The sequence below is a fragment of the Aphelocoma coerulescens genome, chromosome 2 (assembly GCF_041296385.1).
Source record: "Aphelocoma coerulescens isolate FSJ_1873_10779 chromosome 2, UR_Acoe_1.0, whole genome shotgun sequence".
In the NCBI taxonomy this organism is placed as follows: Eukaryota; Metazoa; Chordata; class Aves; order Passeriformes; family Corvidae; genus Aphelocoma; species Aphelocoma coerulescens.
In genome coordinates this window covers 118,910,060-118,933,440 of record NC_091015.1, presented here as the reverse complement: position 1 = coordinate 118,933,440, position 23,381 = coordinate 118,910,060, and the positions used below count along the sequence as shown (strand labels likewise).

Below are 23,381 nucleotides of genomic sequence, written 5' to 3'. Positions count from 1 at the left end.
ATTCATATTACATTAACTTGTGTTTTAATAAATTATTATCAGAGTAGGCCACAAATCATCCACTTTGGGAAATAAATGTTTTTAAAAGCCGTGGTAGACAGGTTATATGTTATATAAAATTAGTTAGTACGATAGTGGCGTTTCACTGCCATATTACTATTTGTGCTACAATTACCTGATCTTTGGGAGGTGTGAGGATAGCAATAGGAAAACAAAGGAATGTCACTCTTCTGAAAGTACTAAATACAGATTTCTGTACCACTGGTGTTTGCAGCGATTAACTTAATAGTCAGATGAAGGGCTGACTGTCCTCTTTCTGTAAGTGTGTGATCTTAGATGACTTTTAAATTACTTTTCCATTAATTATGTGTAATTTGAGGAGAGACTCCCTAAGAACTCAACTGATACAACTTCATAGTGTATTGAAGCTATACTGAATTTATAATGAGATTGTGATCTCCAAAATACAAAGTATTATTTCAAAGCTTCATTAGATATGCTTTCTCTGATTATATCTCTCATAATAAATCTCAGATTTGAAAAATGCTGTATAATTTCAAGTACATTGTAAAATCAGCTACTTCACACTAGCTGATATTACAAGACATAGGAAATGCCTGTTGACATGTCTGAAATCCAGAATAGAATCCACAAAGTTTATTTTCTTTATCATACATGTTACCTTCAGTACTCTACACTCGAGTAGATAAGACCTCCAGGATAACTGAACTGAGGCCACCTATTTATTTCATGTAGGTACCAAATGGCTGTTGGGCTACTCTTAAATCTCAAGCACAGCTTTATCACACTGTTTGCAAATATAAAGATGTAACTTCATAACTAAAGTGCTTGAAACTCTCTGGTGAATAGTTCTGATATTTATTCTGTCCTTGGTTAGTTTTCGCCAAATAATCCAGATGTCTGGAAAGATCTCTTCTGATACACATTGGCTGCATCGTAGGGTGGGACTGGGCAGAAAGTGTGATGGAACTCAGTGCATTATAATGGCAGCATAAAATACATTTCCCCATTTTATTCCTGTTTTTCCTCCCTCTCCCCACCCAAGTACTTTCAGATCTTGAATGTTACCAAAGATGTAAACATAATTTACAGAAGATGGTGTTTAGTTCTTTTGGACAGAAGCTGGCACATGAGTTCAATAGCTACTTAAAGCTGCTATGTTCATTGTAGGTAAGAAGCTGTTCTGAAAGTTTTGGAAGTTGAAAGAGCTGGAATTTCACACTTGTGTGTATGTCTAGGGTAACAACATGATTAACATAAAAGTGAATGAGCAGACTGCCTTAAACCAGTCATAAATAACTTCATACAGAGTTAGGCATGCTTTTAACTGGAGAAAAACTTTCCCGGTTATTTTCTCTAGAAGTTGCTAGCCATCTTCTTAAAACTTCCAACAATATGTACTCAAGCAAATTACTTGTATTGTCAGTTCAGTGAGTAAACAGTTTTCTCTCTGTAATCTTCTGATGCTTTAGTTGTGTGTTATGACACTGTAGACAACTCTAGAACCATGGAGCCATTAATGCCTTAGGTTTTAACTTTTGTATTTTTCAAATCCTGTACTGCCTAGTGTGTAACTCTGAAGTTTCTTGTAGCCTGTTATTTCTGCTCTCTCTGCTATGTAGACATAACAAAGTCTCTCCAGGCCTGCTCTCCAAGGACACTCAGACCGTCCTAGGCCCAAAATATGTAAACCAACATCTTAAGAGGGGGGTGAACTTGGGGAAACTACATCATTAACTGAAGCTTTAATTGGAGAATTAACCCTGATATAGAAATAAACCAAACTTACAAAAGTGTGAAGAACTCGTGAGCTCTCATCCATCTTGGGGTCCATCTTGGCAGTAGCTTCTGGCTCCCAGGGGGTACCTTTGAAGGCCTTTCAAATAAATACCTACCTTTATTTCCTTATTTTTGTCCAGTCTCTGTTTTTAGGTGGCCTCTCAAGGCATCACCATGATTTAGATGGTTATTCTGGAATGGAAACTGCAGAGTAAGAGGCAAAAGAAGAACTCTTAACGGGTCTTCAAATTCCCCTCTGATTTTTTTTCCCCTCATAACAATATTTTTCCCTCAAACAGTCTTAACACTGTTTTCTGCATGGGTGAATAACTTTTGCCATGCTAAATAGATAAGTTTATACCACTAGTCATTTGATCTGGAGTCAGTGGTTCTTGGTTGATAGTATTGTGACAGAAACATTCTCACCTCCTCTTAGAAAATAATTTCAATTTAAGATAAGCCTTCTTGTCAGTGAATTAGTACACCAAGTGACTACTTGTTAATTCTTAGTCATCCAGAAATACCAGAATGATTGCTAATTATCCTGGTTTTGCTAGGAGGTTTTTTGTGGGGATTGTTGAGAGGATGGCTCATAGGTTTCTGGATATTTGTATGTCGGTACTGTGTTGAAATTTCAGCTGCCTTCCTTCCTTGCCCTGACAATGTTAGCTGGACAGTAGCATCAGGGGATTAAAAAATGTGTACTAGAGAGTGTCCCAGTAACTCCTTGGTTAGGCTTTCTGGTCCAGGAAGATGTGGTCTCGGTGACCTTGATGTGTTACTTGATTAGCTCTCCTGACACTTGTTTATATGTAGTTGATATGTTTGGCATTACTTGTGATTTAGAGGCCATTCTAAGATACCTTATAAGCATTTGTCATTCACATTCTTCATGCTGAATGATGAGGTCCCAGTCTGACTTGAGAAAAACTTTTTTTAGTTTTTTCTCCCTTTTAAACATCTCTTGTTATGGGCTTAGTCGTTCTATGAACGATTCATTTCACAGACTCAAAAAAAATAGGTCTGTATACATTATCATGCTAGAGCTTCTTGCTGTGAGCTGTGAAAATGGACATTATTGTTAGTGTCTTGCCCACCTGCATGCAGCTGCTCTGTGGGCTTTTTTAAAAGTTTTGAGTAGCCAGAAGGTAGTTTGCATGTAAATAATAAATTATTTTTTATCCTCAACAAAATAAAATTTTGATTGTTGGCTTTTTTTAAAGGCCTATCTTACTTCTTGTAGTAAAAAATTCTGTTTAGGTCTCTAGAAATATCATGATGCCCCCAAAAGAAGGACAGGCTAACAGGGAGATGGTATTGGATACTTGCTTTGTCATGGATATCTGATAGAGATGATAAGGAAATTGTAGTCCTTTTGTGCAGAGAGGAAGTTTGGCAAGTGTAATGACATTTTCTAGATTTAGGAACAGAAGATTGGCAAGGATTGATACAGGTTTTCTTAAGGGTGACATTTGCTATTAATAGAAGTGTGCAGAAGTGTGCAAGAAGGTAAAATGGCCAAGGGATAGCTCTGGAGCAGGAATGAGAGATGCCTCCAACTGCAGACAAATGTAGCAATTTGTCTCACTGTTCTTCTGGTTTCAGACACCTGAAAGTCTCCAGACAGATGATGCCATTCTAGCATGTATGTGCACTGAGTGGTGATGTACACATCAGGTGGTAGCTCCAGCAGGATGGGCAACTCTGTGGGATGGATAAATGATCCAGTTTTATAAAATCCTCTAGCTGTGATACCACACAGTATCAATTCTGCATCCTCTCTATGATACTACGCAAGATCAACTTAGTATTTCTGCAAAATCTTTGTGTAAGAGCAAGGCATTTTTAATGGTGCTTTGAAGTTGCGAAGGCAAAAACTTAAGTTAGTAAATGCCTGTGTATTCAGCTGCCTGTGTGATTGCAGTTAATGTGTTTGTATTTCAGGCTCATCTTCTTGATTAAGAACATCTTGATCTTAAGAAAATGGAGGAAACTGTTATTAGGGCTGTGTAATCTGATGAGTTTACAGCTGTTCTGCTGTAACGGCACCCAAGTTCATCTCTGAACTACTTAGAATTTTCACATTTTAAAAAAAAGCAATATTTGACTTCTTGACATCTAAAATTAATAGGATATTGGGATTGAGGATGGTGCTGAACTTCATGTCATCTTGGAAGGATTTCACGCTTGTCTTGGTTAGCATTAATTCCAAAAGTAATGCGTCTCTATGACATAAAAATAATATTACAAATGAAGTTCTTAACCATTAGCTGTCTTCTGTGAGAAGTTGTAATAGGGGATGATATTTGGTAGTTACATCCAAGGATCTTTAAGCATTCTGCAGTCAAAAAGGCATTCTCTATATTCCATTCATAGGAAAGAGAGGCAGAATATCTGTACTTGTCAGGAAGAAGAATGCAGTAGACCCATTTCTCTGATGCAGATTGTCAAGGACAGTAGTTTACAGGATTTCACACTAGACTTCATTACTAGGGAAAAAATTAATGAATTTTTTTTAGTGAAGACCAAGAATTATACAGTATTAACCATGTTTTCCTCAATACCTCAGTATTTTTGAGGAAAAAGAACTTTTTAAGAAAGAAACAGCACTGATTTTTTTTTTATGTATTTGTAATCACTTGAGAAATAGTGAGTACAGAAAAGCCAGAACTGACATATACAGAAAGGCACCAGCATTGCTATCCCATTTCCTACTCATATGTTGTAAGAATTTCTAAAAAGTTAGGAAATTCATGGGAAGCAGGCTGTCACTTCTGCTGACTTAAGCTTTTTAAGACAAATCTACATCAGAGATTATTTTAAACTATTAAGCAGAAGATAATTAATGAAAAACAGAGCACTGAACAGTTAGTTACTGTGCTGTTAATGTTGGAGCCATCTTTACTACCTCATTCTTATATACATACATCATATGCAGTGAAAGCAATGCACTGCACTCTGTAGTGGTAGCTACTGTCTGTACTATTTCATGAGGTGGTAGCAATTGCTTGTCTGTATTGCCCTTTTTGTAATGGTGTCTTTTGTAATTCTACTGCAATTGCACCTTAAAAAACAAGCAGAAGCAACCTTTATTCTTGTTTGAATTGGGAGGAAGTTAGAGGTAGATTAAAAAGGAGCTAACTGTGCCTTGCAGAGTTGCCTTATTTTCTGAAGCAATTACAAATACTTGTAGGATAAATAGTCCCAACATGGGGGGGAGGAGGGTGTTGCAACACCTCTTACCATACCCCTTCCAGCACCAGTCTGCCTGGCTGTGGTGAAGGGTCTCTGTGTGCCTTGCTGCTGCTGGCTGGAGGTAATCTGTTGTTGGGCACAGACTTGCAGTATCAGGGAGGAGTGCTGAAATCATGTGCTTTTACTCCAGGCCTTGGGGAGCATGTATCCCTGTGGGAAGAGTAGCTTTCCTTTTAACTTCTTTGGTCATCACAGGCCACGTATGTCAATGCTTGGGCATCTGATTTAAGAGTAAGTAAGTCTTAATGTCCTGCAGTAATGTCAATTAAAAGGAAAGGAAAAGCAGTTTGTCTGACATTGCAGTAGAGTACTATATATTGCAGACATAAGACTTTTGTTTCTTACTGTACTGAGGTGTTCTTGTCATCTGCCTGCTGAAAGAGGCCCACTTTAGTTGTCAGTGATTGAAATACCTTGCAGACTCTAGTATTTTAGTAGTGTTAAAGTAGTGGGGGGTTGGTTAAAATGTGTTAATAGGTGTGTTTAGGGAAATCATTTTCAGACCACATGAAAAATACTGTCACTAAAGCATATTTTGTGTACTGTAAATATCTTACAGGATTAGTCCCAGCTGCAGCTGTAGCACTTCCCTTTAATGTTACAATATGACAGAGCTGTGACCAGTATTGTGCATTGCTTCCATTTGCCTGGTGTAAAGGAAGCAAAACTCAACAATAAGGATACTAAAGGTGCAAATAAATACATGAAATCATAGTTTTTCTTTTTAAAATTATTAGAGCTGCATATGACTTTAAAGGCTCAATATGGCTTTAAAATGGCTTCACTAAAAGTCTGGATGAGCATAGGGTTAGCAGAAACTTTTTGGAACGTTGCATCTAAAAGATGCATTTCTGAATAAATTCCAAAATACTCAATTGAGAAACTACCCCGCCTGTGAATATCATCAGTCTCTATGTTATACAAATCACTTCAGAAGATGAACAGGTGGACAGTAATGAAAAGAATCAGTCCTACGCATTTGAGAATCAATTATTGCATTTTTACATAATTATTTTTAGACTTGTGCTAATATACTGTTGCTTAAAAGCATAAATACTGTGATGTTGAGAAGTGTTCCGTTCAATATTGGATTTCATTTTGTGGAAATACCTGGCTATAACATTAACAGGGTATCTTAACCTAAAAATGAGTGTTGAATTTTCTGACCTAGGCTTCAGTAGTCTGGATGCTGTAATGGCAAGATTATCAAACATACTGCATTTATATCCTGAGTGATGGTTTAAAATAGGCTATAAAGAGCTCTTGCAGAGCAAACAGGTATCCAAAAGGCAGAAGAAGACAAATATTTGAGAGGTAAGGTTTGAGGCTGGAGAGTAGTAATCCTTGCCTGATTTTTTGATGCCTTTGCAGACAGTCTCAAAAAGCATGTCACAATCCCACAGATGGCACTTCTCTGCTCCCCTGAATATTATGACACTGCTGTTTACTGCCCTTTGTGTTCAGACCATAATATATATAAATTCTAGCAGGTTCTTCATTTGTGCATTACTACTGAGAAGAAAAGCAGACAGGATTAAAATGGTGTCTGTGTTGCAACCATTGCCATGCTGGGTGCTAAACTAACACTTAAATAGTTTCAGGGTTAGCAGCGAGTAGATAAATTTCTAAAATTATTCTCTTCATGTCCTCCTTGGGGTAAGAGAGTAAAATCAGTATGAATAAAATGAGGAGCAGAGCAGGTATTATAACACTGAAGTTTAACATTTTTTGTGGTAGTATATATGGCATTCATCCAGTGCCAAATTCCATTGCTTGGTCTTTAGTCAAACGTTATTTTATGGGAAGGTACAGATTTCAATGAGAATCACTCCATCAGTATTGTTTCTTCAAAGACTTTTTTATTTAAAGTTGCTTTGAAGTAAGACTTTTAGATCAGCCTTTTTAGTGGCTGAAGTTACTTCTGCATTCAGTATTTTTAGGTCCCATCAAAGCAACTTGAGTTCTAATATCTACCAGTCCCATCTTGCTAGATTTAAGTGGCTTTTTTGTTTTGTTTTTTTCCATGCAGGTACTGCTCATTATTCACCACGAGTGTGGATCTGAAGAAGAGTTAATTACCTCTATTTTTTTGAGTATGTTTATACTTCAGATACACACAACGTAGTCTCCTTCCCTATTAGATTCTTAGAAGGTAGTTATAAATTTTTTTCTAGTATCCTTCTTGTGGCTTTAACAGTTATGATCAGTAACAGAATAAACTATTCCTTACATTTTGGGCAACTGCATGCCAATCAGTTCACTTAGAACCTCCTGGAGGTCTTTCGCATGCCAGACTTTTAAAACTGAGTGTGTATTTGTGGAGGTAACTATGTTAAAAAGAATTCTTCTAATAAAACTTAGGGCTTTCTCATTCACTGGACTTGGAAAAATAAAGTATTTACGTAGGTTTGAAAATCAGTTATGTGAGCTGAATTTGCTACTTCTGTTCTTAAATTGAGTTGCACTGCAGTTCTGGGGGAAAAAAATCTAGCTGGGAAATTGTAAGACACTTTCACATTGTTTTTGGGTATAGTTAGGTTACTGTATAAATTATTGTATAAGTAACATCATATTTTATCCGTTGTGCTTATCTTAAAAAGCTAGCTGAAGTTTCCTTCTCTAGCAAAGCAACTGCTAAATTGTGTGAAATCTGCATAAATTCAGTGTCTAGAACAATAATTTGCCACTTCTGCTTGTAAAAGTACATCTTGTATATGGTTTAGATAAGTGTTTGTTTTATTTAGGGTTGGAAAAAGGAGAGAATCTTGGCTGAATATCCCGATGGAAAGATAATAATGGTTCTTCCTGATGACCCAAAGTATGCACTTAAAAAGGTAAGGTGAGAAGGACTGGACTTGTATGTCTTCCTTTGTTTGATGTTTTCATGTAAGTAATGAGAATGTTCGTAGTAAAGTTTGTGTAATTTACATGTGAACAGTTGAAATTGGACTCAAAACTACAGTGGTTCTGTTCCCTTTTTGACAGACAGGTCAGATACCTCATGCTTAAGCACTGCTGCTCTCTTCATAGAGAGGCTGGGCCTGGGCAGGGTTGGGAAGAGCATCAGCCAACAGACTTTTTTTAAGTTTGGTGTTTTTTATAAATATACTTGCAAAATGTCTGACAAATATTTTATGTAATATAAACTTCCCATTATATTTAACTGAAATTTACTGTTACTCAACACAAATATGGCACCATTCTCTAGGTGACTTTCTGATAAAAACAGAATTAGGTGGGAAGTGGCCTCAAAGCATCTAGTCCATTGCCATGTCCAAAGCAGGTTACGATGCATCTGACAACTTTCAAAAAATTCTACCACTGGAGATTTGTCTGATCTCTTCAGACTGTATTACAGTGCTTTGTTATCCATAACATGAGGAAATTTTCCCTAAATGTCTAACAGACTCTCCATATTGCAATTCAAACTCATTAGTACTAATCGTACTGCCATAGCTATAGAAAATGTCCTTCTTTTCCTCCTTGCAGCAGATTTTTTGTGCCTGAACAAACTGATTTTTTTTTACCTTAAGGAGATTGACCGGATGTGCTGGTTTTTAGTTTATAGTCCTAAATAATGTTTTTTAGAGCTCCATTCATTGTCGTGCTCTCTTCTAGATTGTCTCCATTTGTGCCATGACTCATGTCTTTCTTGAAGCTCTAAAACTGGGCCCAGCACACTAATGGGGACTTAGAGCAGTTGGGTACTTCAGTGTCCTGCTGGCTAATCTGTGTTCATACATCTTAAAGTGTCATTTCATTGTAGCCTGGCACTGACTCTGTTTAGCTGGGGATTTACTGTCACTAATAGGGATTCTTTACAGTACCACTGTCACAGGGTCACAGAATGGTTTAGGTTGGAAAGCACCTCTGGAGGCTGAATTGAAGCCCAAGACAGCTCTTGCTGGTGGTGTGGCTGTAGCAGGTTTCTTTAGTCAAAGTTACTGAATTGAAAAGAAACTACAAATTTTCACATGTAATGTAGATAAGTTTATTTGTTTAGTTTTATTTTTCTGGTGGGTTACCTTAATTTTAGTACATGTGTTGCACATTCATTTTTTAATGTAGCGGCTGAAGAAAAAGAAGGAAGACTGTAGCAAACTTAAGTCATTCAGGATAAAGGTCTCTGTAGTTCTGTGTAGCTGAAGTTGATAGAATCTACAGCTGTCATAACCATGGATGACTGATTTCAAGAATAATTTTACTTAGTGTTTCAAATCAGATAATTGGATGTGTCATTAAATGATTAGTACCTGAAGGTTAAGTGAGAAAATAGTAACTCATAACGTACCTGTTAAAAAATTATTTTTAAAGCATTTTTTAACACTGTTTTCTTTACTGTGAGGGTGCCTGCACATTGGAACAGATTGTCCAGAGAGGGTGTGGAGTCTCCCTCACTGGAGATATTCAAGCACTGTCTGGATGCAATCCTGTGCCAAGTGCTCGGGGATGGCCCAGCTTGAGCAGGGAGGTTGGACCAGATGTGGTACCTTCCAACCTGACCCATTCTGTAATCCTGTGATATTCATAGCGTCAGTAATTCTATTTTTGCATTACTACTGTGACTACAACATGCATTCAAGAATCTTATGCCATTTAATGAACCTCATAGGTGAAGGCACCTTATTTATCTTACAGGCGATGAGGCCTGATTGAGGCTGTTCCAATGTCCAGTTGCAGGTTCAGGAATCCCTCAGTAAAATACCAGCTCATGCATAAGCTTTCGTTTATGTTCATACTGGCGTTTATCTGTTTCTTCTAGACTTGCTAATACTTAATTTTTAGTTTCAGTTACTCTTTGCAAACCCAGTGGAAGAATAGAAAGCTGAAGGAAAGAGACAACAGTTACTCCTTTAGAACAAATGCATACACTTTCTACCTGCCTTGGCACTGTGCCTGCTGTCATCTGCTCAAAACCCTTAATGGATTAGTTCTTTCAAGACTTTAAAAATAACAAAAAATCTTCAACTCTTTTAACTTTCCTTGTAGGTCTGATTTACTTCTAAAATGTCAGAGCTCACACTTTGATTACCTGCATTCTCTCTATTAGCCTTTGACTAATGAAGTTTGGACTTAATGGAAGCTGACTAAGGGGTCTTTACTCTTCCTATTTCCAGATGAGCATTATTTAAGGAACATTTATGTGGATGATGTGTTGCAGGTTGCTTAGGTTAATCTTTAACTTCAGGAGTAGCTTTCAGTGTTCTAGATACCCTAATACATTTTTGCAAATCTGTGATTTTAATGTAAATTTATAAAAATGTGCATTTACACGTATTGCTTATAAAGCATTTAAACTTATTTTGACAGGTTGAAGAAATCAGAGAAATGGTAGACAATGACTTGGGATTTCAACAAGCTCCTCTCATGTGCTACTCTAGAACTAAAACTCTTCTTTTTATTTCTAATGACAAAAAAGTTATTGGCTGCTTAATTGCAGAACATATCCAGTGGGTAAGTGATTGAATTGGAAAAAGATCATCTGTGTTAGTACTTAACCTTTTTTCACAGCAAATTAGTATTCTTTGTAGGCCTTTTCCACAGAGGAAGAGACTGGGTGGTTGGACCATTCTGAAATGTAGTTACTCAGTTTTGTGTGGTTGATGCTGAGGTGAGACACATGGATGGTGTTGTACTTGGCTCAGACAGATCTGATCATCTAAAAACTTGCTACAGCTGAGGGCTGGATTTTTTCTTCCTGTGCTGTTATGCAGCTCTGGCTGTGCTCTTGCTTGTTAACAAGCAGGTTCGACTTCCTACCCAGCAGAGAGCCAACATGGATGAAAGAGTGGATGCTCTGTATGATTGAGTTGAATCACCACAGGGTGAAACAGCTCCACAGGAAATAGAATCAGAGGACAGAACTGCACTGGATTGTGGGACAAGAAGTCATGCTGCCTGTTGCAGTACTAATCAGTGATGTCACATTACCTGTCTGTTCCATTCCAAACTGTCGTGTTTTCTACTGTCCCTTGGGAGTATCAGACAACAAGCAAAACAATCCTAGCCAAAGTCAGAGAAATCTATGCAAGCACTTAATACAGATGGTAATAAGGATTGGATTATTTGTTGCTGTTACTTTAAGTGAGATAAACTTTAGAGGGTTTTTTGTTTGTTTATTCTTCTATCACTTGCTTCATTTTTGAAACTGTTACGAGAACTTAAATGAGACACAAATATAAAGTCTTTTTGGTAAGGCATTTTAGCAGCCAAGTGTGTTTAACTGAAATAAATTAAACATTAATTATTTTCTTCAGTCATTAGTGATGCTTTTATAAAGCAACACATGTTTTTTACATCATCTGCAGGGCTACAGAGTTATAGAAGAGAAGGTTCCAGAAGTCAGTTCAGAAAATGAGAAAGTCATATTTGAGAGACAGAAAGCATGGTGCTGTTCAACTTCTCCAGAACCTGCTATCTGTGGGATCAGTCGGATCTGGGTGTTCAGCATGATGCGCCGGAAGAAGATCGCTTCTCGGATGATAGAGTGTCTTAGGTAAGACAGAAATGTTCCTCCGCTACATGTGGTTTAGATGGAATTCAGTCCAAGACACTGATGGCTTTGTGTGTCTCAGGCTTGTATTTCCAGGCTGCTGGTGATACTGGGGATATGGATTTGAGCACGGTTGACAGTTCTGGTATTAGGTGGAGTTCAATAACTAACGTCAGTACTCTACAATAGTTTGTCTTCTACAGAAATCTCAGAATGCAATTTTAGTGAGTCACTCTGACAGACTGCCAGGGGGACATTCCTCCACAGTAATTGAGTAAAGGACACAGGACTGTCTTTGGTCAAAATGTGAGATGACTCATGGACTTGGGACCAAACCGTTGGCTGATTGTCCCTTCCTTAGAGGTAGAAAGAGGGAGGGAACTGAGACCCAGTGCACCAAACTATTGGGTATAGTCTGGTGGCTTCCAGCTGTTGGTTTGGTCTGGTTTTTTTATATATACTCAGGTTCACTGAGCCTTATGGATATTTTCAATTTCCATGGAGCTTTAGTAGCTAGCAGTGAGTGTATTCCAGCTGAATGCTAAGTTCATGCTACATCCATAAAAAGAATTCAAACATCTGTGCTGTTGTCTAGATAAATGTTAAAAATGTTGAATCTCCAAGCCTTAGGTTTCTTTCCAAGAAGTTTAAATGGCAGTTCTGAGTAATGGCAAGAACAGCTCAAATCTTAGGCCTGCTGAGCTGTCAGGTTTGTACTCACCCCCATCCTGTTGGAGTTTCTAGAACAGGCACTGCTGCTTCTGCCAGTCCTCACCCTCTTGGGTATTTGGAGAGCTTAGCAAAGCTGTTCTGCCCTGCACAATGCATCTTGCCTGGCTGGTGGAGCAAATCATGATCAGATCATGTTTTGGCTGACGTATTGACAGTAAAGCTGTATTCAGATAAGCATATTAACTTGATGGTTTGCTTATCGTTTTGGCAGATTAATAGTGTGTTCTGTAGCTTCCTAGAAACTTACTTCTAAAGGAGAGATTTCTCCCCCAAAACAATGTTCAAGTTCCTTCCTCAGCTGCAGCCCTAAAAGATCTTTAGAATGAATTTTGATCATTTGTTGCAACTAGTAAGGCCTCAGTTTTCCTTTTAACTGTGCACTGCACCTCCTCTTTTGTTGTGCACTGGTGCCTGTTTGGCCTTCCAGTAGCTCATGCTGTGTTCACTAAAAAGTTTTGTGTTACTCTGGTGCTCCATTGGTTTGTAGAAAGGTCTGATGAGCTCTAGAGCTGATGTAGATGAGGGAGCCCAGGAAGTTGCAGGAGGCAAAGGAAAGGAGTGAGACTTGCTTTGGGATGGCAGTAAGCAGTCAGATCTGCCCAGCTGCCAGTGAAACTTCAACCTAAACATAGTAAAAGGTAACTTGGAATGGGATGATTTTGGTAACCAGCTAAATCCTGAGTTCACAATGTTGAAGGCATGTCTGCCCTGTTTCATTCAGGCTTTCACAGTACCTTGGAGTCACAGAAACCCAGTCAGATAGTCTTAAGAACCTTGCAAAATCATCTTCCTGAACACGTGAAAGAGAATAAAGCTAGTAGTGATGAAAAAGGATTTTGTTCCTGTTACCTTTTCCTTAGTATTTTATGGAGATGTCCACATGAGTGAAGCTCATGCTTGCTCTTCAAGTACATTTATGATTATTTTACAGAAACTAAAAGATTGAAGTTCAAAGGGAGTGTCTTCTGTTTTTAAGGATAAACATTACCTCCTTCTTACCCCAGTCAAGGTCTTAAAGCCTGAATTCAGTTTTCTAAATTTACTCACATAGCGAGGCAGAGACGTAGAATGGTGTTCCTTGATTCCCACTCTTCCTTCAAATAAGGCTAAAACATACAGGAGGTAGTCTTCATGAACAAATTAAGCAAATTGATTCTTTCTTTTTGTATAGTTTATTACTAAATGTATATTTGAGAATTATGCCTTGAGGTTGGTCCTTTGAGGCCCCTTCATAAGCACCCCAACTTGTTCTGTAGCTTGTTTTCATTCCTAGTGATTGTAGTCACAGCCCTCATGGTCTTTTTTCTATTAAAAAAATATTTGGAATAAATTCAAACGTTTTATTTTAAACCATGAATTTGAGGTCTTGGTGCAATTGTTCTGTACAAACATTCCTCGTAAAACAGCAGACTGCCCTTATAAAGCCCCTCCCAGAGCAAGTGACCCTCCTTGCTGTTTAGATTCATGCTATTTAGAGCCATCTCCTTCTAACAGAACTTCATTTTGAATGTCTGTGCCACTTAATTAATGGTTTGTGGCCCAATAGCACAAATGTTTTTTGTTATTCCCTGAGGGTAATTGTCTTTTTTTCTTCTTTCTTTTTCCTTTTCCCCTCTTTTAAACAGGAGCAACTTCATATATGGCTCATACTTAAGCAAGGAAGAAATAGCTTTCTCTGACCCCACTCCTGATGGAAAACTCTTTGCAACACAGTACTGTGGCACTGGCCAGTTCCTGGTATACAACTTCCTCAATGGACAGCACCAGACTTAACTGCTCTGCAGGAATTCCATTTTTATTGGACACTTCTGCCAGACTATGGAGTGGGTGCAGACCTTCAGCAGAAGCCAGGGCCATTTTTATTACAGTGAACTCAGGACTGGTAACAACCAAACGGTTGTACTATTTTATTAAAATTGTAAACAATGCAGTAATAGGCTAACTTGGTTTTTCTAAAAGAAAGATATTTTATTAACTTTTACAAAAGTTTGATTGTATTTTATCTAGTTAGTCATGTTTACATGCAGCAGCAAATTGTTCATAGTGGACTGTAAACTAATGCAAAGACTCTAGTCTGGCTGACGAGTACATGCTGAAGTTCTTACTGAGGTGATATACCGGTGCTTCCCAGTACTGGAATGCTGGGCTCCTGGCCCAGCTCCACTGCCAGCACTTGTCTGACAAGAGTTCCAGGCTCTGGCCAGTGGCATCGAGGCAGGAGGTGTTACAGTGCAGACATTGTGGGCAACAACCCTCAGAGGCTGTACGGTGCCTTCTGGGGTGCCCCTGTACCCTGCTCCGTGTCAGGGCGCCTGCTCCCTGGAACCTTGTGTGCCCTGTCCCTTTCTCCCTCAGATTAGTTGTGGAGTAAAAGGTGGAACAAAAAGCCCAAGGCCTGGTGTACTCATCATTCTTCAAGTATTGTACTGAGTATATACCTTTGTTAGTGGACTTCACTTTGATACTTGTCACTCCTTCATAAATCTCTCCTCTTTTAAAGGGTTTGTATGTTGAAAAACTGCTGTGGCCTTTCTTGATCTGTACATAATGTAGATAGATTAAAAATAAAATACTTGATAGCTTTTTTAAAGTTACTCTGTATAATACTAAGTGTGAATGAATCTTTAGTCTATTTCATACTTTTCTTGGTGGGAGAAACCTAATACCCTGAGGATCAGTGCCCCAGGAGCTCTGACTCAAGACCATCCTCATACAAGGTTCATGGTAAGGTGAGAGGGGATACCCTTCAGTCTCAAGTAAAAGTTTAAAACCCTAATGGAAGATGGGAAAGATTTAGTTACAGTTAAACTTAGAGTTTGTTTTGATTTGGGAACCTATGTGAAGTCAGGATGCACTTGTTTATGGTGTGATGTCCTTAGCCTTGGTCTAGAGCTAAAGCAAAGAACTCACACCACAATGCTCCAGAGTACTCAAAAGCTGGAGTAGCAGAACAGCAGTGAATTCTGGGCTCCAGACGCTGTTTGTTTCCAGGCTGCCATGTGTGATTTTCCAGGGGAGGGTGAGCAGACTGTAAAGGGCTTTGTCAGAAAAGTGGTGCAGGTGCACAGGAACTCTAGAAGCGATCTTCTGTGGTGGGCTCAGAAAGCAAGAGCAGGACCAGTTTAAGAGAGAGGCAGTCTGAAATGGTAACTTAATATATTCAAATTTAATGAAAGCACATTATAAACATACCATAGCCACAACTTCAGACAGTTTCAGTTCATAAACAATAACATGAGGTAGACTGACTAGTGAAGCTAAATTCACCAAGTTTTTGGTTAAGAAAACTTTACACTAGGAAAGCAACGTTTTTAACCCTCTTCCAAAAGTCACAAAAAGCAATTACATAAGTTAAGCAAAAAGCATCTGCATATGATTCTTTATATCTTAGTTTACATTCAGTTTTAACCTGTGAATAGACAAGAACATCTACAGGTAAAATATAACGCTGGCCAATTTTCATACATTCATAAGAATGGCCTAAATGGTAAGGCTTAAAACCAAAATGGAATAGCAGTCATGGAGCTGTCAAACACGGATCTCCTTGCCAGGAATTCACAGGCAGCCAGTTAAAGTGTTCCTGAAGTGTTCCACGGAACAGGCCTGCGCTGTTGGGGCTGGTGTAGTGCACTCTGGCCAGAGCGTTACCAAAACTCCCTGCTTCCATCTGGGAGAGCACTAAGGAAATGGGTTTACTATGAGCTGGTAAAGGCAGGCAAATACACTGATTTTCTAAATGCACTCTCAGCCTTCAGGACAATTTCGCTCTGCTCCACCAGCGGGCTAACTCCTCCTAGTAGTCTCAGCACCTGGAATTTTAAGAACTTAGTGCAAACATCAAATACACAACAAACAGGAAACCATTTTTGAACATGTAATACCTGATACTTCTCTATGCCATGCTAAGACTCAGGGCTGGCCTTAAGCCCTCTGGCAAAACCAGAGCTACTGGAATACATTCAAGTGTGTAGCAAATGCTTCAAGAATCATCTTTCATATCCCTACTTCTTCCCAGTGTTCATATAGGTAAGGCAGGTTGTATCTGAAGGAAAATAAAAAATAAATTTACAGAAATGGGTTGTTCATGTGAAATTTGTTAAATTTACAGCATCAAGAAATAGTGCTACATCACCACAGACATATGCAAACCCTTTTCCTTTGGTCTCTGTCAAATATATTATGTTTATTCATCTGTAAACATCTCTTCACAAGATAAAAAAAGTTGCTTAATTAACACTATGCGTTAAAAAAAATGCAGCTTTGGCAGGTCCTTCTGCAATGACTGCAGGTCAGATATAAAGATGTGTTGATTTCATTAGTTTTTGGGGAGTAAATTAATATTCCTGAATAGCATTTAAGAACTCTGCATTTTTCTTATTGATAAAGGGGGTCACAATGTGCAGAAAGATGATTGTTGGGGGGGGGTGTGTGTGTGTGTAAACCGCAGCGAGGTTAACACCTGCTGTGAGGGGAACAGAGCACTGGTACATTTAACCGTGACAGCCAAATGCTACTGCACCGAGTTCATTCCGGAACACCTTGACAAGGATCATTATTGCGGCTGGAAATAGAACAGTGTGTGACTGTTGCAGAGCCAGGAGTTACACAGATGATGGGGTCAGGTGATGAGGTCACGATCTTTGCTTCTGGAGAGTCCCTCCTGAGCAGTCCCAGCTCCCTGGGGTTTCTCCACTACTCCCCCCTGGAGCTTCTGTGGAATACTTTGTTTCTCTCAGATCCAGCTCAGGCACTGTTACTCTCCTGCACATTTCTTGGTTTGTTGGTTCATGTACGGGTACAACTCAGACCTGATCTCAGCTCTGTAGCCAGCTGGAGTTGAGTGTAAAGGAAATGGAGAGTGAGGTGCAGACAGTCCACCACAAAGGCACTGGACGGACAGGAGGATGCATTTCCATACACAAAGGAGGATGGACCACAAGTTTCCAAAGCTGAGGAGAGTAGGAAACTGAAGGTGATTTGCTGGGAAGTTAGTCTGGCCTCTAACTGAAGAGAGAGCAGCTCTGAGAAGCCTTTTGCTTCGGCCCATGGAGCTGAGGAGGGGGTGCCTACTGGGGCAAAATACCATTGCTAAGGGTGCACAGTGCCTGCCATGCGTTTGCCCATTTGTTCAGGTTTAAGTAGTAAACTTTGAACACCTGTGGAAATTTTGCCAAAGACAGTTTCAATACGTACACAATTACAAATTTTAAACTAACACTGCACAGAGAACAAGACTATTCCTTGTAATACAAATATCTACTTTATATTGTAGTTTCAAACCCCTGAGTATTCCTGTACCACAGCACAGAGCTGAAGAGATGCGGTCGGCTCTCCTCCCCCTATCTTCGATAAATTCCACATGCTGGGGTGCGTTTCATGTAACACATTCAAGCTTGCAGCTGCAAGAGGAGAGCAGCTTCTTCCCCTAACTCAGCTGAATATAAAAAGGATTCTTCTTTGACCAAACAATATCCTTGGTTGGCTGTGTGATTAATGTTGGTGGTTGTGACTGATATGAAAATAATGAATCCAGGATCCTGAAAATCATAACCGACGTGGTAATTTTATCCCAAGGAATAAAGCTACTTCAGAATTGTGGGGAATCCTTTAGAGCAGTCTAGATAAATATTGGTTGCACTTTGCTCCACAGTGATTGTACTTTTTTTTTTTAAGAAAAAAGTTATTTTGTTTTTTTGTTAGTGGTGTCTCAGCGAAGCTTATATGTGGCGTCCCGTGAGGAAATAGAGTGGTTCATCATCACTACTGTTTGCAGTTTGAAACTCATCCCGAAGTCGGAACTGCCACTCATCCTCCAACTCCAGCCGGACTATTGTCTGCCGTAGCGAGCTTCTGTCTTGACATATGACACACAGGGTGGCACCTTCAATTGAAAAGCACGTTAGGTTCTTGGGGTACAATAACAACTCATTTCCTTCACTGATTTTCCTAAGGTATTTCAAAGAAATCTCTGCTGCTAGAGAGGAAAAAAGTAGTATTAGAAGGGTCTACCACCAGCTGTCCAGTCCAGGCTCAGATCAGTCCTGTGAGCCCCAGGACAGAAATTAATCTGTCCATTTGCAGGAAGGCACAGACACAGAGAAGCAAGCGTGGCATGGGGTCTGCTCTGGATCACAGGATGTCACTGCCTGACAGGCAGTGTTAATATCATCAACTGCAGCAGAGAGAACATTAATTGGATCTTTAAATTACTACAGATATTTATGCCCAAATAATAAAGCCTACTTGTTTGTTTCATGGGACATTTGGGTTTGCAGAAGGTCAGTGATGAAATTCTAAGCCAAACCAGTCCCACAACTGACTTAAGAAAATCCACTGACTTCCTTAAGTATGAGCACTGCCCTTGTTAAAGCATTCTAAGAGTCTCTAATTTCTTCTGTGGCTTAACAAACTTTAAAACTTCGTTGCACCTGGTGTTACAGATGGCCATTTAATGAGCAGGAGAACTGGACACCTTCAGGACTTTCTCTTTTCTGTTCCCAAGCCCCTGCACCCAACACACAGAAAGTTTTAGTTCAGATCCCTCCTCTGCTTGACTGAAGCAGGGAAAGGCCCTTCCTACCAGATGTCCGCTGCCTGTTTTTGGGAAGAAGCCACCCCTTGCCCAAGAAACAACAAAGTGTCCTCTCTGGCTGCATCAGCTCTGGGGACCTGGTGGTGGGCAGCACCAACCCCAGCGTGACTTTGTGCCCTCCTCTCTGTCCCTGCCCTGCAGGGCCCAAGAGGGCACAGGAGCAAACTTCAAAATGTGGTTCTTGGGACTGGCTAAGGGTCACCCCCATGGCCCCCCTGCACATGCACCATTCTCAGTCAGCACAAGAGGGAAACGGCTCAGCTGTGCCACCACAACTGCACTGGAACTTGGCAACACACTTCAGCATTACTGAATACGTCTGGCAATTTGCTAATTGTCAGCATTAAGACAAAAAGAAAGATTTTGATGAGATTTATCAAGTTCTGGTGGCGGTAGACCCAATCATCCTCTAGCTTAGGGCTGTCCTCATTTACAGAACTGAAAATTTATTGCCATTATAGACTGATTGCCAGAATTTCCTGTCCTCATCAGTAACACCTATGCTCAAAACTCTCAAGTGGCTGACTGCACAATTCACTGCCCGATTTCCACAGTCCTTGTTGATACCACTTTACAATAATGAATGTAATTTATCAACGCTTACCTAAGGTTCAGTTATCTATCAACAGGAACAGAAGTTTGATACACCCCTCAAAAACCACTCCATCTATTTCTTTTGAAAACAGTGCCAAAACAAACTGTGAAAATGATGGAGCTGTTTAGTGAAGTGGGTTATTCTTCTGCCTTTCCCTTTTCCTCCATGCTATTATTAGTTGTCGGGAAGCACCCAGGATGCCCAGCAGAGCAGTGAGATTACCTTTGAGAAACCTGAACCGCTTGAGGAGGTCTGCACCGACAAAGGAGTCGCAGAGATAGAGCAGAAGTCCACTGAAGAAAACCCCTTCACAGTTGACATTGACTGAGTGTGGGCGAGAGCTAATGTAGCATATGGCCACCTGAAACACAAGGGGGAAAGACAGGAGGCACTTCTGTCTTAGCAATGGCTAAGGATGACTTACATGGAATGGAATATATAGTGATAACAGGCGAGTCAGCTGGTGCTTGTAAAAAGTGATTCAACAAGACTGCAGTACTGAGCAATCTTCCCCAAGGAAGTAACACATGGAACAAACCTCTAGATTCAGATCTGGTCACCAAGTCCGCATCACGTTATTTCAGGGCTCTCTGTAATTCAGTCTGATTTTCTCTTTCTCTAGGAATTGCCTGCTTATAATGACTGTAGAGTTTGTATAGGTTATTCTGAGGAGGACACATTTGTCAAAGTAAGCAATTCCATGAGTACAGGAACTTCTGATGCTCATGGTTCCAAGCACTCTCGTGTCTGAGTGCTGTGATGGCTGTTACATGTCAAAGGGTGTCTCCTCTATCTTACCTCTGACCTCCATAAAATTTGTCTGAACAACACCCTTGTTAGACATTGACCCTGCTCCAGACCCAGTTCAAACTGACCACTGGGCTCAAAAATTCTGATCTCCCCACCTACAGACATCTAAAACATATTTGCAAAAAGCTAATTTCCCTGAAACCTGGGTTCATAAAAAGAGAAGTGTCAAAAGATGAACACCAAGTTCTTTCAAGAATGGCACTCCTTTCAGGTTCTTGCTTTGTATGAAATATTTCAGACAGACAGGCCCGATTCCTTTGCAAATCATAGAATTGTTTAGGTTACACTCATTGAGATTCCACTGTTATGGATCCATGAGATCCAAGATCACTGAGTCCAACCGTTAACCCAGCACTGTCAAGTTCACCATTAAACCATGTTGCCAAGTGTCTCATCTACACATCTTTTAAATACCTCCACCACTTTCCTGGATAGCCGGTTCCAGTGCTTGACAAACCTTTCCATGGAGAAATATTTCCCACTATCTAAACTAAACTTCCCCTGGCACAACTTGCAGCTGTTTCCCCTTGTCCCATCATTTGTTACCTGGCAGAAGAGGCCGACCCCCAGCTGGCTACACCCTCCTTTCAGGGAGTTGTAGAGAGCAATAAGGCCTCCCCTGAGCCTCCTTTTCTCCAGGCTAAACAACCCCAGGACCCTCAGTTGCTCCTCATCAGATTTATGCTCCAGACCATTCACCAGCTCCACTGCCCTTCTCTGGACATGCTCCAGCACCTCAATGTCCTTCCTGAACTGAGGGACCCAAACCTGAATACCAGATTTGAGGCACGGCTTCACCAGTGCCAAGTACAAGGGAATGATCCCCTCCCTGATCCTGCTGGCCTCACTATTTCTTATCCAAGCCAGGATGCCGTTGGCCTTCTTGGCCACCTGGGCACAGCTGGATCATGTTCAGCTGCTGTCAACCAGCACCCCCAGGTCCTCTTCCTTTGTGCAGCTTTCCAGCCACTCTTCCCCCAGCCTGTAGCACTGCCTGGAGTTGTTGTGACCCAAATGTAGGACCTGGCACAGTCCAGCAGTCACATTAATCCATCACAGACCTCTGGCCTCTACCCACACCAGCCAGCTGGAGGCTTCACCACCAGCTCCTCCAGTGAATTGGTCCTTTGCTTCCAGCAGCAGAATCCGTTTGAGACCAAAGTCTTCAAACGTTACACTTGATGCTGAAGAGGTTTCCAACACAAGAAAGATACTGAAGTCAAGATTTGCACTTCCTTATCCCCATCATCCCTGCAAATCTTTTGTACCTCGAGCCCGATGTTCAGGTAGCAGTCGATGGCCAGTACCGGGTTCTTGAAGTTATGAATGGCCTTGGGGAAGAGTTTGTAGGTGGCGTGTTGAAGGAATTTCTCCAGGAGGAACTGAGATGGGGCTGCCAACAACGTGTGCTCGCTGTCAGGGGCACAGACGTACTGAAGAGGCATTATTGGTGCCACACTGTCCGAAACCTGCAGTGAAAGCAAGAGGAACCCCTTTTAACCAACCTACTCTGTGTATTTGCTCTGCAGGAGTTCCTCTAACTGGGGAAGGGATTGCTATGACAGAGCAGGAAGAGAGAGAAGAGGATCAAAAGAATCAAAACTCCCATTCAATTGTCACATAGCACCACAGCACAGAAATAAATGAATTGCTTGTTCTCTGCTTGCTAAGTACTTCCATGGGTATCTGCTTGCCTAAAGAGGGGACATAAAACAGGGAGTTCAAACTGTCACAGTGGCCTTCATCCTGCCTTACTCCTGGGCATTACATGAAATTACATACTCCTTGTGTGGAGTCATCCATAAACAGTGTTTTCTATGGAGTTTTCTCATAGGCCAGTCCATCACTACAGATTCCACTGCAACCACAAGAAAAGGAAAATCAGAAAATTATCTCCAAACCCAGGGTTTAGTCAGTTAAATTCTGAAGTATGGGAGGTGTTTTTTTTAAAAAAGGGATGGTGTGGGATGTGTTCAAAACCACCAGGAACACAAACTGTAAAGTTCTTAGATTAAAGACAATCCTTTGAAATACACCTCCATTTAAAGCTGGCATAGGTATAACATACTCTGTATAAAATATTTGTTATATTTTTATAAATACTTGGATTTCCTGGGTGGATTTCAGAATGTTGCAGTTTTCAGAGCCTTTCCTGAGGCCTCTTCTTGTCAGGAAGTGCAAGGACTGAAAGTCATCACAAACCAGCAAACACCAGAAACTTGTGGCTGTGCTAACATTTTTAAAACTGAATCTGGTACAACTTGCCTGGTTTTGATCAGAGTCTGAAAATTCTTCCTCCATCAGAGGAGGACCAAACTCTTCCCAATCCCAGTCCATCTTCTAACAGATTATGAGGATTTTTGTTAGTAATTTATAAACAGCAAAATGTTTCTCTTTTTCTATTTTTGATGTGGCAGCTCTACCATCTTATTAATGGATTAAGCCATGAATGTAAGATGTCAAATAAACACAAAAGAAATCTGAAAGACTAGAGAATTCACTATTTCTAGGGAAAACAGGTCCTGATTTTACCCCTTCACTACAACAGAGCATGCTCCAGACATACCATGATTTTTGGCTTAACAACAAAGTCCTTTTGTCCTCCAACCTGAATATGTTTCTTCATGACACTGAAGTTGTTGAAGCGGCAGATGAGGAGGCCGCTGCTGTTGGTCCGCAGATTAAAATCCACATCTTCACAGAAATACCTGGACATTAAACACAAGATCACTGCACCAGCTCTGTGCCTGCTGTGCACAAGCATTCACACACCCACTGCTGAAATACACTGGTATGGGCTCAGCAGAGATTTTTGGATATCATCTCATATGGTGCCAGTACAAATTCTCTGCAGAGTTCTGAAGACTCATTCCTTTGATGTGCTCCTGGGTCTAGGAAAGCAGCTGCTGGTCATCCTAAAACCAAACTAGTCTTCACTTTTCAGTGTGCCTGTATGCTTCTTCCCCACACCAAATCTGGCTTGCCCTCTCATCCTCATCATGTACTGGCATCAATAATTTCCTCCCCACGCTTTACTTTTTTAAAAATTATTATTATTATTTTATGGATTTTTGTTTGGTTTTTTTAAGTATTTCTTTTGGACC

General features: G+C 40.2%; 2 protein-coding genes across 17 annotated transcripts in view; one reads left to right on the top strand and one right to left on the bottom strand.

The window, feature by feature from the left end:
* The window catches only part of ESCO1 (establishment of sister chromatid cohesion N-acetyltransferase 1), a 33,652-nt gene extending 18,778 nt beyond the window's left edge, over positions 1-14,874 (top strand). For 2 of the 3 annotated variants that reach the window (XM_069004590.1, XM_069004591.1), the window contains exons 9-12: positions 7,800-7,889; positions 10,366-10,509; positions 11,364-11,551; positions 13,906-14,874. In XM_069004590.1, coding sequence (XP_068860691.1) covers positions 7,800-7,889; positions 10,366-10,509; positions 11,364-11,551; positions 13,906-14,053 — 570 coding nt within the window. In that variant the 3' untranslated portion in view covers positions 14,054-14,874. Of the gene's footprint in view, positions 1-7,084; positions 7,208-7,799; positions 7,890-10,365; positions 10,510-11,363; positions 11,552-13,905 lie in introns of those variants that run through there. The other variant, XM_069004592.1, reaches the window with a different exon arrangement.
* Positions 14,875-15,984: 1,110 nt separating this feature from the next.
* GREB1L (GREB1 like retinoic acid receptor coactivator) overlaps positions 15,985-23,381 on the bottom strand; it is a 132,558-nt gene continuing 125,161 nt past the window's right edge. For all 14 annotated transcript variants that reach the window (XM_069004581.1, XM_069004583.1, XM_069004582.1 and 11 more), the window contains 4 exons: positions 22,844-22,985; positions 21,546-21,746; positions 19,690-19,828; positions 15,985-18,161 (listed from right to left, as the gene is read on the bottom strand). In XM_069004581.1, coding sequence (XP_068860682.1) covers positions 17,998-18,161; positions 19,690-19,828; positions 21,546-21,746; positions 22,844-22,985 — 646 coding nt within the window. In that variant the 3' untranslated portion in view covers positions 15,985-17,997. The remainder of the gene's footprint in view (positions 18,162-19,689; positions 19,829-21,545; positions 21,747-22,843; positions 22,986-23,381) is intronic.